Source organism: Mytilus trossulus, chromosome 7 (genome assembly GCF_036588685.1).
Source record: "Mytilus trossulus isolate FHL-02 chromosome 7, PNRI_Mtr1.1.1.hap1, whole genome shotgun sequence".
Taxonomy (NCBI): Eukaryota; Metazoa; Mollusca; class Bivalvia; order Mytilida; family Mytilidae; genus Mytilus; species Mytilus trossulus.
Genome location: NC_086379.1, coordinates 21,423,927 through 21,439,545, shown reverse-complemented (window position 1 = coordinate 21,439,545; position 15,619 = coordinate 21,423,927). Strand labels below are relative to the sequence as shown.

General features: G+C 31.7%; 2 protein-coding genes across 2 annotated transcripts; one reads left to right on the top strand and one right to left on the bottom strand.

Moving 5' to 3' along the window:
• The first annotated feature begins 3,373 nt into the window (after positions 1 to 3,373).
• Positions 3,374 to 4,432, top strand: LOC134726245 (probable G-protein coupled receptor B0563.6). The gene has a single exon (XM_063590646.1). The coding sequence runs from the start codon at positions 3,374 to 3,376 to the stop codon at positions 4,430 to 4,432; it is 1,059 nt and encodes a 352-aa protein (XP_063446716.1).
• Positions 4,433 to 9,681: 5,249 nt separating this feature from the next.
• Positions 9,682 to 12,768, bottom strand: LOC134724778 (uncharacterized). The gene is made up of 2 exons (XM_063588025.1): positions 12,583 to 12,768; positions 9,682 to 12,093 (listed from the first exon to the last, which is right to left on the bottom strand). Exon 2 carries the CDS (start codon positions 12,089 to 12,091, stop codon positions 10,313 to 10,315), a length of 1,779 nt encoding a protein of 592 aa, XP_063444095.1. The 5' UTR covers positions 12,092 to 12,093; positions 12,583 to 12,768; the 3' UTR covers positions 9,682 to 10,312.
• Between the last annotated feature and the right edge of the window lie 2,851 nt (positions 12,769 to 15,619).

The window sequence follows — 15,619 nt, the reverse complement described above, 5'->3', positions numbered from 1 at the left end:
GCCAGAAGATACATGTTACCATTGGTGGTCTTAGGCTGTTATCTTCTCTTTGTCAGGTTGTAGTCTCTTTGACATACTCCCCATTTCCATTCTCATCTTTACATAGTTTTGATACTGATATTTTCTATAGCTGCCACTAACTTGGTTTTTTCTATAAACGCTTATTATTCCGATATGATGACACTTTGAAATCAACAGCTGACGATTTACATTAGCACAAGTTACCTTAAAAAAGTTTATATTACCTTTTGGGAAGTTGTTGTTGAACACTAAATAGTGTTAAACTTTATAATTTAAACATATCTTTTCGAATAACTTATTGCAGTAACTTGATTTGTGTGTCGAATTAAGTCAATTTTTTTCTGACGTATTTGATGGGTGTTTTTTCCGACTTATGATTTCCAGAACACTTGTACATAATTCAGATTAAAGTTTTTTTTTATATCAAATTGATTATTTTTAAAACATAAAGTTTGACAAAACAAAGCTTAAATAATCAGTTATTCTCTTACATGTAATTCAATCACACATAACTGAACAACAATAACAAATGAACACAAACAAATTGACTTACTTCGCAATTTACCCTGACCGCGGTAGTTTCCAGTACTCATCTTTCTCTTTTAAGTTTATTGCTGTGCATATACTAAATTTGGGACATGTATTGATATCCTTTCATTTCTTTGAATAACTACATTGAATGCATATTACATTCTCTTTATTATATTTTAAAGATTACTACAATACAAAACGAGGAATAAACCAAAGTGTATACTAGTATTATACTTTTCATAAATATTGTATTTTCTATAGGCTCAAAAGGGTACATGTATATGACTTTATGCATTTGAAAAATATTTCTCCATTACCTTACATTGTCCGGTCCCGCAGCATGTATATAGTTCATTAATGTTATATTTTTAATACAAAGATTGATTCAGTTCGAAAATATAGCCACTCGGGTCTTTTTTCGACCTGAAGTAAAACCCTTGCCAGAGTATGTTTTTGTTTGGCTGTACATGATGTATAAATACGCAGCAACGTCTGGTCAGACCAGTGTTCCGCCACAATCGCTACACGCAAAAAAAACATTAAACATCTCTTACAGGGTACTACATAGGTTTCCTATTGCAAACCTTTTCTTTCCGTAGCCAATATTCTTAATTCCAGGTGGCATTCCAACTGTCGTCCCGTCATCAGCTCGATCGCCTATTACAAGACCTAACTTTTGAACTTTTTTTATTTTGTTTCGTTCTAAACACTACACTGTTTTTTTAATTGGAATATTATTTTTGCTAAATGTACTGGACTTACGACAGACACAAATCAATCAACATTTAACAAAATTTAGTACTAGTAGTTGTCAAGTGCCAATGAGAGAAAATTGTACTTTGTATGAACATTGCTTTTGATGTGTTTTTCACGATGTTCCAACCTGTTTAAAGAACTACATGTATATACTACTACTCAGATATTTAAAATACTAGGAGACAATTAATACGTTACAATGTTAACAATTTATATTATATGTTATTCAGGTCTCAGACAGGGTATATATATACTGTGACATTCCCGGCTTAGAGTTTATATATCGGATTACAAATGCGTCGAGGTTTGTGATTGGATAACAACACACAGATGTTAGTATATATATATATGCGCCAAAATCATTCATGAAGTTTCGCGGATTTTTTTTTTATTTGTCAAATTTAGACATTTTTCCAAGTTTTATAATATTGTTTTATTTTGAAATGCATTAGAATCGGAATGATAACAGTACTGTAGTTGAAGAGTTGCCACCGTCAATTTTGTTTTGAATCCTCGGACAATCTGATAACTTTTGTCGACGTCACATAGTAACCGGTGTTATGATGACGTTTATGAGGTTCCGATTGGGGATAAAAACGTCGTATATACCCCGGCAGTTTCCTGAATATATACTGACATCTCTGTGTTGTTATCCAATTAAGGAATAACAGTACTGTAGTTGAAGAGTTGCCACCGTCAATTGTAGATTTGACGGTCGCAAATGCAGTTTTACTGGCGACGCGTAGCGGAGACAGTAAAACGGAGATTTGCGACCGTCAAATCAAAATTGACGGTGGCAACTCTTCAACTACAGTACTGTTATCATTCCGATTCTAATGCATTTCAAAATAAAACAATATTATAAAACTTGGAAAAATGTCTAAATTTGACAAATAAAAAAAAATCCGCGAAACTTCATGAATGATTTTGGCGCAAAGACGTCATACAATTGAAAACATACAAGATGGAGGTTATTACGTTACCTGTACGCTTCAAATTCGGATAAAATAACATTAAAACGGCAAATTCGAGGTAGGTGTTGTTTTAATTTAGATTATATAGTATTAATCGAACATTTGTTGATTCAATTATTTCAAAATGGTTGTCCCTCCTTAGTTACGCCTGGTCAACTGTGGATTTGACGGCAACTTTTAGTCAATGAAAAAAATTGTTACATACAAATTGCATTAGAATCACAAACCTCGACACATTTTAATCCGTAATATGAATATATATTCTATCGATATCCCTCGTACAGATTAAATATTCCAGTGTACCACACCAATAAGACTAACTAAAATATTATTGATAGCTATGCGGGACCCTCACTTCTCGGAATACAAATTGATAATTTCTTTTTTTTTAATTTCGTTTTATTTAAATATCCGTATTCGTTGGCTACTGCACGTGCTCAATTAATTCAATCTATATCCAGACATATATCCCTAAAAAAATGTTGCTTATTGTTAGTTATTGAAGTGAAGCGGATGTTGCAAAAATTTAAAGAGTAAAATAAATAATGCCTACGAATCAACTTTCAAAAAAACCAAGCAGGTCACCGTAAGGCATATGCCAATGCGCAAAAAACATTCCGTATGGAAATCAGCAAATACCAATTACACTGTACAGTAAAGGAAGTACCAAAGCAGTGCCGCATAGAAAGCAGCACCCCCCCCCTCCTTTAAAAAAAAAGATAAAAAAAACCCCCAAAAAACAACTAACTTACACTGTATCTTAAACCTAGAACCAGTAATGACAAAACGTAATCATTGCCAAATACTGGATATTAATTGAGGCTCATGACTTTGGATAGGCACATGCATATAATTTTTTGTGAGCACTTAGCTCTACTTTCAACTTACAAGACAGTGATTAAGTCGCATATCTTAAAAACAAATTGCAACAATTATGTTAAGAATACTGGACTATTATTGCAAACATGTCTTTTATAATAATTCTATATTTTGTTAATATCGTGTAGAATAAGTATTTTGGTTTGTACCACATTTGATACATCGTACAATATAATCAACATTAATTTTGTAATTATATATTTTTAGGTAAAATGAATTCTACTTTGGATTATCTGATCTCATACAACGATTCCTTAAATGAAAGCCAAACATTCGAAAACCAGTCAGCCAAGAGCCGGGACATAGCTGACTTGGTGTTAAACAATTACATTGGGCCAATATTATGTGTGTTTGGAATATGTGGAAACATTTTAAATCTTATTATTTTATTCAAAGGACATTTGAACGAGTCTCCTTACTTATATCTCAAAATACTTGCGATGACTGACATGTGCGCGCTGCTATTGTCTTTTATCCACATGTCAATATCAGGGAAGTCTACATCACATGACTGGCAGGTGTTTAATGCCTATATATTCTTCCCACTTGTTAATTTCTTTATGGCAGCAAGTGTATTACTAACTGTAGGAGTGACAATTGATAGATTTATTTTTGTAAAGGCCCCGCTATGGGCAAGGTCGTATTGCAGTATTCATCGAGCTAAAACCCGTATTGTTCTGATACTTTTATTTACTATATTAGTATCCGTGCCAAGATTCTTTTGTTACTTTGTTGTTAAAGAAGACAATATGTACACAATGAAAAAGACAACATTTCGATCTCAGTCTGTGTATTATCAGATTTATGATTTTACGTGTATAGCACTTTTTCATGTTTCGCCATTGTTGATATTGATGTTCTGTAACGCGTATTTGATATGTGCTGTTCATAACGCCAAGTCAGTCCGTCAAGAACTTGAGATTAGAAATAATAAGGAAAAAGACTGGCAGAAAGATCAACGTCGATTTACAATTACTCTTATCAGTATCGTGTTACTATCAATAATAGCCATTTTGCCGTCAACAGTTGGTGATTTCGCACAGTATTTTCAGATATCCAATGAAAATTACCGGAAGCTACGTTTATCTGGTAATATTCTTCTACTTTGTAACCTCTCAATGAACTTTCTCTTATATTGTGCTTTTAATAAGCGTTTTGTTCGTGTGATGAAATTGTTATTCTGTGGAAACAATCCTAAATCCTGGTCACCAATAAGAATGTCAAGGTCGGTAAAGTTTTCTACAGTTGACACAGGTGCATCAGAATTATAAATGATGTGGAATATACAATAAACAATGACTGATACAAATTCATGAATGCTGTGAACGTCGATATTTTGTTGATGACGACTCATTAAGTACAATTTGTCTGTGATAAGACAAACATGGAATTAGTCATTATATATATATACATGTAGGCTCATCTTTCCTTAGGACAAAAAGAAGTAATTATAATCTATAAAATAACTATTTATACACGTATGTAGATTGTTTCCTATGGTTTTACATCGAAGACGACATATTAACATCTTTTTAATAATTAAAGAAAATTTGAAGGTATGATCCGCATGGTAAATTATATGTAGTTGATAGAACAATTAGCAAACAGTGAAATAATAATGTTAATCTAGTATCTTAATAAATTGTGTTGATAATGCATAAAAAAAATTAAAAAAAAGTATTACTACACTACAACAGACAACAACAACCTCCAACTTTCGGCTCTTTTTAAAAATTCCCCCCAAAACAACAGACTAACAGACAAAAAATATAAAAGTAACAGTGGTCAAGATATCATGACTTGGTTAAATCACATAGTTTGGAAGAATTAAACCAAGTGTGGGCGAACACAAACATTCCTTTTACTCATCGTCTTGTTCTTATTTATATTTGCTTGTCATGTTTTGGAATTTTTGTCAGGTTTTCGAAATCCTCAGGTTTTATCCATTTGAATACCTTAAAAACATTTGCACAAGGACTCCCATTTTACTTTTTATAAATCTTTTACATGTATGATTTTAAGCCATTAGTAAAAGTCTTATTAAATCTTATTTATTTTTAATAGTTTTTGAGATTTTTAACTGGGCAATGATAAAGCTATGAAAATTCAAGAGAGAACATTTTCCCGCCAAAATTCTAGTGACCCCTATATTTTGTTTGCTTGTTTGGTTCCTCAATTAATTCCCTATCAATATATTCTGTCAAATTTCTTGTTTTATAGAAAATTATTTATTTTGAAACTGAGCAGAAAACTCCCTGACAGACCAAATGTTCATCTCCCAAGACAAAAAGTCTCTGTATGGGAGTTTATAATTGTTTGCATCATCGGTTACTTTTTATCAAATACATTTTATAGCTTAACCCATTCTGAATGAGGTCTTTTTTCCAAAAGATAAATCCAGAAAGGTAACTCGGATGCATCATTGTATAATTTTTATTTTCATTTATAAGTTTGTTACATGCAAAACGAATTAAAGCATATCTTGATTATTATGCCAAGGAGACAGCAACTAGCATTTTCTTATCTGGTACACCTGAAAGTTATAATTGACTTTAACGTACTTGAATGTGGAAAATGTAAAAGACATTGAAAAAGTTTATTTGTATATCTGTATGAATTTTAACTAAATGAATTATAAAAATAATGCGACATTAAATTCATCATAAAATGTTCAATATTACTACAAATGGGATTCACTGTTAGTCGGATATTATTGGAGAATAGATTTTCAATTGATGATTAACTATAAAAAATGCATGGAAACTGAGTTGCAACTCCTTCGGGTACAGTTAACTTGAAGCGTTTTATTTATTTTGTTTGAAACCGATTTTACTTGTTTACATACAAGTCTTTAATGTAGCATAAGGTGTATTATTTATTTTAATCAAAACAGAATTAAACAGATAATAGAACAATCAAACACATAAAAAAAGAACTGATTTTAACAGAACAAATAATTAAAAAATTGTGTAAACAAAGAATGTGTTTAAACAAATTATTAACAAATTACTAAAATAACTGCTTAAACAAATAAAAGTATTGATTATGCAACTTTTAAATATAAACCTGATTGAGGACTAAATTATTTCAGTCACATTTATCTCACGCGAATTCACCTCAAACAGACTTATACGTAAAATTCACGTGATTTTTGTTTGTCATCTCCCGAGAGAGTCATGTGAATAAGCTCATTTGGGGTTAGATTCTCCCGTGAAATTACTATGAGTGAAAATTTCCTGTGTATTCAATATTATAAAATAAAATATTCTAAACTGCGAAGAAAAAGAGACGTAAAACGATAGTTGATAGACTTTTTTTCCATTTTGTCGTTTTTTGTACCGGATTACGTCGGTCTCTTTAACTTGTGGGGTTTGATTATGATCCCTTTAATGTTGTGTTCTGCCTCTTAAATTACATTACCGCCATGCTAGGTTTATATTGTTAACTGTCACAAATCTCAGATATTACATGTCCCAGGATGATTTTAATCGAAAGTATCATGGTATGCATACAAAGAGGGTAAGTTGAAAAAACTGCTTGCAATTGACATTTTGTAAAAGCCGATAGGTGGAAACAAATTAAAAATGCTATATTTGTGGTATTTAGACAATACTGTGACGACTATTGAATGGTGTAGTATTATTTAATAACACCATGAATAAAGGTAAGCATTTTATATTGTTTAAAAGAGATGTGAGGTAAAGGTCAATGATATAGTAGTTAAAGACTTATACAGTCATGATTATTTGTTTTTATGTTGAACTGTTACACAACTGTCAACAAACACTAGTTTAATCTCGCCACATTCTGTATGTACATGTCCCAGTTAGTATCAGCCTTTAATTCATTGATTGTCGTTTGTAGCTGTATATCAGCTGTATATCAGCTGTATTTTTTTTTCGTTCACGGTTTTGAACATAAATGAGTCCGTTAGTTTTCTCGTTTAAATTGTGTAACATTGATAATTTTGGGGCCTAAATTGTGCAACATTGATAATTTCGGGGCCTTTTATTAATAGCTGTCTCTGCGGTTTCATTTTGTTCATTGTTGGAGGCATAACGGTGATGATTAATTGTACACTTCTATAACACGTTTGATCTTTGGTTGAGAGTAAATTAATCTCATTTGGAATCATAACCCTACTTTGTTATATTTATATGAAACATATGGTTGATCACCTTTTGCGATATACAGAATACATTTACCTGTTTTTTCGTCCATAAACCCCAAATTGTGCGTAGGGTTCATCTTGATACATGTAACCTTGGTGTTCTACAATGTAAGTGTTATCGTTTTTTCCCTTGCAGACCATGTTTTTTTTTTATTATTATTCCCCCCAGAGCATAGTCCTTTACTTTATCATTTTTTCTTATCACAATAGATACTCATATCAATTCTAAATTATTTTGTTAATATGCTTATAAAGTTAGTTACAATTGCAGCTTTAATTTTAACATCATTGTATAATATAAACTAGTTATAGTTGATATATTAAAGGTAACAACTTCTCTTTTACTCTAGAACTAATCTGTGATATGTTCAGCGAGGTGAAAAAATACAAACAGTAAGTGTTGTGTCTTATTAAAGGTAACAACTTCTCTTTTACTCTAAAACTTATATGTGATATGTTCAGCGAGGTAAACAAATACAAACAGTAAGTGTTGTGCCTGATTAAAGGTAACAACTTCTCTTTTACTGTAGAACTTATCTGTGATATGTTCAGCGAGGTAAACAAATACAAACAGTAAGTGTTGTGCCTGATTAAAGGTAACAACTTTTCTTTTACTGTAGAACTTATCTGTGTTATGTTCAGCGAGGTAAACAAATACAAACAGTAAGTGTTGTGCCTGATTAAAGGTAACAACTTCTCTTTTACTGTAGAAATTATCTGTGATATGTTCAGCGAGGTAAACAAATACAAACAGTAAGTGTTTGTGCCTGTTTAAAGGTAACAACTTCTCTTTTACTGTAGAACTTATCTGTGTTATGTTCAGCGAGGTGAACAAATACAAACAGTAAGTGTTGTGCCTGATTAAAGGTAACAACTTCTCTTTTACTCTAGAACTTATCTGTGATATGTTCAGCGAGGTAAACAAATACAAACAGTAAGTGTTGTGCCTGATTAAAGGTAACAACTTCTCTTTTACTCTAAGACTTATCTGTGATATGTTCAGCGAGGTGAACAAATACAAACAGTAAGTGTTGTGCCTGATTAAAGGTAACAACTTCTCTTTTACTCTAGAACTTATCTGTGATATGTTCAGCGAGGTGACATATACAAACAGTAAGTGTTGTGCCTGATTAAAGGTAACAACTTCTCTTTTACTCTAGAACTTATCTGTGTTATGTTCAGCGAGGTGAACAAATACAAACAGTAAGTGTTGTGCCTGGTCGATGAAGATTGAATTTCAGATCGAGGTTATTTGAACAGAAAGTAATTTGACTTTGCTTAAGTAGTCAGGCGATTTCAGGGTTGTAAACTATCAAGGAGAAAGAAAAGAAAGTATGTAGATAATTGTAGGTTCAATAACAAGTTAGAGCAGATCACGCGAGAATTATGGCTACAATTAATGCTATTGTTGTTGTTTTGTCTGTTGTGATTTCTCTTCTGTAGGATTGTTTCCTGAGATGTACTCTGATCAAGGCAATGTATCGCGGTAATACTGCCATTACTTTTTTTTTAAGTAGAATTGGTCAAAGATGTCGGTCTACCACAGTAACAAATTATTTGAATTCAGGGTTATATAGATATGGGGCAGGTTTTCAAATAATTTTTTTGTCGAACTAACGAACATTTAATTTCTTGAAACACAGTAAATTTCCGCTAAAGGAACTTCAAGATGTGCAACAAAATATCTTTCATTCGTATTTTTATAAATAAATTCCTATGTTTCTACAAACGCATAAATTGCACCTAATGTAAAAAGTAAAATTACAAAAATGCTGAACTCTTGAGAAAAATTGATAAAGGAAAATTCTTCACCAAAAGGCAAATTAAAAGCTCAAAGACATCAAAAGAACGGATAACAACTGTCATATTCTTGCCTTGGTACGGGCATTTTCTTATGTAGAAAATGGTGGCTTAATCTGGTTGTAAAGTTAGCTAAACCTCCCACTTCTATGACAAGCTCATCAATCACATAGCATAATCAAAAGATTAATGTAGATGTTCAAACTTCAACCTGTCAACTATGCACAATAAGCCTCAACGAAAATTTATCCGAGGGGGCGAACACATAATCTACATGGATATTATACGAACCAATGGTAACACAACCGCATATCAAATACCTCTTACTTTACGTACGTTGTAAAAATGTCAAAGTGAAAGTTATTACTTAAGAGAAAGGATGGAAAGGGATGTGTTTATGGCATTACCACTTCATATCTAATTTCATAGATCCAACATAAGTGATTCTCCTTGTAGCTATTGCTGAAGCTATTATATTGAAAAAGAAACGCAAATCGACGCAAGGTAATCAATATAGGGCAAGCACTTAAGATAATGCAAAGGGCATCACAAATATGTTCGCTATCTAAAAAGATTTTCTTTTGACAGTCACTTGTTTCTTTTACATCCACAGAAACTAGCTAATGTTAAATTAATAAATAATTTTATTTGGCAATTTTTAGAAAATTAGTTATACATTTTTAGGATAATTAATGATGAATATCTGGTAAATATTAAATGCATGTGATTAATAATTTTATATACATTGATATAAATATTTCTGTGTTTATTGGTTTGACATATAAGTGATGTATACATTTATAGTAGTAGTACAATCCGTTTAATTTAATTTTAAATCAAAATTAAAAAAATAAAAATAACTAACTTAATAATACAGTTGACAGTGCTTATCCTAAGCTTAAATTGGAATGAAATAAAATTGTAAGGTTTTAAAATCTAAAATTATTAATTTAAAGTGCAGTTTAGCTTTCTTTTGAGTTGTTCCTAATTCTAGATGAAACTTTAACTTGTGTAACATGACATAGATTTACAAAATCAAAAGAATACATCTGCTTACTGAAAATCAACTTACAGGTATACGGTTATTTATCTAACAATATTTTAGTATAAACACACATGATGCAAAACTTTCAAGCAATATCATATTTCAAAAGGCATACATCAATTGCACTTTGTTAAGTTAGAAATTATATTGATCACGAAAAAGTTCATAAAATTTAGCACACGATTTGAAATAAAAGAAACATACAAATGATATAATAATATGAGACAAAGCATGTTCAGTTTTATGTCCTAAAATTTCATGTAGAACCAGTTTTGTAAAGTTTGACATTCCCGTAAAATTACTTGTAAACCAAAAACCCAGATTCATAAGAGAAATGACCCAGAATATATGAGTCATTGAAACTTGTGGGAAGGATGTCGAAAGTGTCGATTTTTTAAATTCGTTTACTTTTAAAATCAAAAATATTTGTATTGATATCTGAACAACGACCAATACATTTTTTACTATTAAAAGTGTAATCGTCGTCATTTGTGTAAATAAAGAGTATGCTGTTAGAATAACACAATAAAATGTCAAAGATGCAAGAAAACTCAAAGATATAACAAAATGACTTGAGTTCAAAAATGGAATTTCCCAAACTTCCAGTCTTTCAAAATACGTCTTTGGTCCATGAAGCATGTAAAAACAGAACATGAAAAGAAAGATCATCACAATATGGAGGATTATATGATACACAAAAAATATTGTTTCCTCATTTGTGAGACCTCTGCATGTTGTTAAATTGAAACACGTATTCTTTATACTACCATTAGCAAGTGCATATATTGAAAGGCCACAATCCGGAATAAACAAGAAAATTACAGCTACGCCAGTTATATGTGTAAATCGGTAGAACGACATTTTTTGCATTGTTTCTTTCCGGTCAAGAGATTCGTGTTTGCCTTCGTTGAAATGCTGTTGTTCTGCAGTAGATTTAGGCAGATTGTCATCTGAAATATGTATGCTGATATGTTCATCTTCGTGTGTATTATTAGTCTTTATAGGTGATAAGAGTCTCCGTGATGATTTTACTCCGTAATCTTCATTATTGTCTGTGCATTGTTTTGACAATAGAGGCTTCTGTTCGTCATTTGCTTGTTTCGATTCTGCATGTGTTATGTGTGCTCCAGTATTTTCTCTTGTGGATGTAGTGATATAACGCACTCCCCTAGACGAAACCTCAAATATTTGTAACATACAGAGTACAGAGTATTCCCCCTCCATAGGCTTACAAAATCGAGCGAATAATTTATACGTGTCTTTAATTTCCCAATGTATTTTGCCAATATAAGGTTTCATACATTTCTCAAAGCTGTTGTTTGAATCATATTCCGATGACACGTAAGCATTGACTAGTATCAACACGAAATGGCTAGCATTAGCCCAGAATATCAAGAATGTGACAAGTTTTACCAATACGCAGCGATAAAAACGGATATTAAACGTGAGTTGCAAAAACATACTTTGAAGTAAACAGAAAATGATTTGTACGATTCTATAGTCAAAAACTGCTTCATCGTAGTTTGAGTTGTATGTGCAATTGATTGTTATGTTTCCATTAGATTTTAAGTCATTGAATTTTTCTTTTTTGGCTCTTCCATTCAAAATCGATATCATCGAAAATAAAGTTGTGAAAAAAGTAAATATCCACATGAACACTTTAACTAGGCTGTCCGTTTTACCCGTGTGTTCTCGTATATGAACGGTCTCTTCATTATTTTCGTTTACCTTCCATAGAATGAAATAGGAAACAAGTGCTACAATTCCACTAGCACATATCACCGTGTTGAATATATATGCATTCCTCGGATTTATTAAGTCGTGACATACAGGGCTTTCACATGTGCTCAAAGTTAACTGGATAAAAAATGTAATTGTTAGAATTGTCACCAACACAAGAACTCCGCAGCTCATTTCTAAAATTAATTAAAAAACATATTTAATAGTTTATCAATACAATGTAAACTCCATTTCGAATAATTATAAATTTACTTTTGAGTTAAATTTGTCGAAACATTACATTGTTTTTACCATGACTTTATGTTTCTTAATGGTTTGGGTTTGGGTTTATTAGTCTAAATCAAATAGACAACGACATGCCAAACCATCAAAACAATTAAAAAGAACCAATAGTAAACAAAACACAACACAGAAAACTAAAGACTGAACAACAATTTTTCACCAAAGTCCCAATTAGCATTATACTATTTATGTAGAAAACAATGAACGGAATACAAATTAAATATGACATACAGCAACAAACAAGTTATCCGGCGTTCAACCCCCTAACATGGGAAAGCGGTGAAACAGTACAAAATGTAAATAATCTACAAAATTTCAAGTTTTACTCATCAAATGAATACAAAGCAGAAAATATATCATTGTAGAACTAAATCTGCACTTACCGTTATATTTTTTCGTCTTTTAGTCACAAATGTCAACTGAAATAATCTTCGATATTGAGTTTTAGATTGTTATAAATACTAATTGTCTAACGGTTATATATGGTCTAAACTGGGTATTCCCCACGTATATATTCTATGGAAAAAAACGATTCTTTAAAGTTATGATCTCTTTTACATACCAACAATACGTAGGTGTTAGCACATAAGACTATATTCATATTAGTTATTTTTTTTCAGAAAATATTTTGTGACCTAGAACTTTAAAAATAGTAAAACATAGATGTCATGTCTTTCGCAGGATACATGTACATGCGGATATTGTAGTTGTGGATGTGCCAAAAAAATCACTAACGTACACATTACTCATAATTATCATACAAAGATGTTCAACATATACATGAAAATTCAAATAAAGTTCTTATTAATATACTTGTTAAAATGCTATTGATTTTGGTTCTAACTGTTCGGTTCGATTTTTGAGAATCTAAAGGACTATGGGTGATATCATTGTTCGCACACCAAAATGAAAATAATGTTACGTCATTAGTTGAATTTCAATTTGTTTACAACGTTTGTGAACAATTTAAGTGTACGCTTTTGAATATATTACCCAGAATGCATTAGATTCCGAAATTTCTCAATCACAGTTTGTGCCTCAGACAACTCTACCGAAAGACTAAATGTTTTTGTCCAACAGTTTGACGGTGTTGATTGGTAACGTGTTAGCACATGTTTTGGTTTTTCAGACACTTATGTATTTTTTCATATTTTAACATATCAGCAGTTTAAAAGTCGTGTTACAACATATGATAGCTCTTTAATTGTGTCCTGTTTTCTGACACTTGGATTACAGAAGGGGGCAGGTCAACAAGACACATGGAATTAATGTTGAGAATTTCCAAAAGATTTATTTGATATAATATACGAATAATATACGAATGCATACACATATGTAAAGAGAGGGCTCTGCTAAAATTTGATTTGCACAGAACGTAAATTAAATACAATCCCCTTTCTTTTCATGAATGTAACGTACCAAATTAGACTATTTAGCTGATTTGTAATAACATGAGCTACACGACCGGTATCACACGTAAAGCAGGATCTGATTACCCTTCAGGAGCTCCTTTGATCACCCCTAGTTTTCGGTGGGGTTTGTGTTGATTGTTCTTTAGTTTTCTATGTTGTGTCATATGTACTATTGTTTGTCTTTTTTCGTTTTTAGCAATGGCGTTGTCAGTTTATTTTCGATTTATGAGTTTGACTGTCCCTCTGGTATCTTTCGTCCCTCTTTTTAATATATTTGTCTAACGTATCTATGAGTTTGACTGTCCTCCTGGTATCTTTCGTCCCACTTTTATCCCTAATTCATTCTTTATCTGTTGACCGATTTAAAGTGAAATATTGTATTTCACACTTTTTTTTTACCTACTAGTATTTCAATATTTCGAATTGCATATTACATCGGTGTCAACGTGATGATCGTAACTGCAGTTACGATCATCCCAATAGGGCGGACACAAATATAGGGATATTTTAGAAGGCTGATTTCTCCACTTATTCAGCTTATTTTCAGATTTGTTTTACACCAAGAAAAATCTTTATAAGCATTGCCATTGAATGTAATTTTCATAAATTGTAGAAAAACAATTGAAGAACGGAAATCGAGATTAAAAAAATCACGATGATGATCGTTACTTCGTCTTAAGAAGATCGTAACTTTGACTTGTTTTTATAAAAAGATGATCGTTACTCAAAACTTTTTTTTCACTAAATGAACACATATATATACCAAGTCAGGAATATGACAGTTCTTGTCCATTCGTTTTTGATGCGTTTTGTTATTTGATTTTGCCAAGATAATGGACTTTCCTAATTGATATTCCTCTGAGTTCAGTATTTTTGTGATTTTACTTTTTAGCAGTCACGATACGAAAAATATTTTGATTTTAAAACTTAACAAAGAATAAATGAAACCCGCTATTCTAAAAAGAATGACATAAAGGGACTAGCAGACTTTTATGCTTTCTCAATTTTATTATATTCAAATGTCCACAATATTATTTTTTTATGAGTAATTGAGTTAACATTCAAAATGGATTTACGTTGATATACAGTTGATATAAAATCATTATCATGATACAGTTTAAGAATACAGGCCAAACCTTTCACTGAATAAAGTAAAGGAAGGAATGAAGTTACAGTATTTTGATGACCTTCTATCGTTTTTAAATTGTTGCCTGGCCTTGTTTTTTCTGAACCAAACTACTGACTATTAAACATTGGTAGACTAAAGAAGCGGACTTAGAGGGATGGTCAAAGTGCTCGCAGTACCTTATTGTGGGGGACATTTAGTTGATTGTATAGGGAATCAATGAATCATGACTGTAGCGGGCCTACTCTTAGGCAGCCAATCTCCCATCCTTTCATGAAAATTTCTGGATACGCTACTGGACAACTGTTGCTTATATTTACCATAGGTTGGCAATTTATGTTAAGTAGGACAAGTTCGAATAGATGGTATACACGTTCATATTAAAATTTTCAAGCTACAAATCCTTACATTTCTACGGTATATGACATGTATTATTGAAGTTAGTCGAATAAGTTGTTTTAAGCCAAACATATCAATAATGGATCTACAAATTTGATTTTTATAAGGGGGGATAAAATGAGGCCGAAAAGGCAGGACAAGAGATTTGAGTAAAAAATTGCCGGATGAACATCGTGACCAAACAAACAGCCAGGATGAAATGAAAGCAGGACCGAATAGTGTAAAAATAAATACGCAGGATAGAGATTTCAACATGAAAAATGCGGGACAAAATTATTCATCCTAACCCCTCCCCTAAAAAAATATCAAATACATGTAGTAGTTCCATTTATTTACGATTTTATTGGGTTTGTTTTCATTCAACAGATATGATTACACTTCTTAGTACTTTATTTTTTAACTTCTCCTTTAAAAATCGTAAATCTGTAAATAAAAGAAACTATAAAGTCTGAATTCCCCAAAAATACCAGATCATCGAAAGGT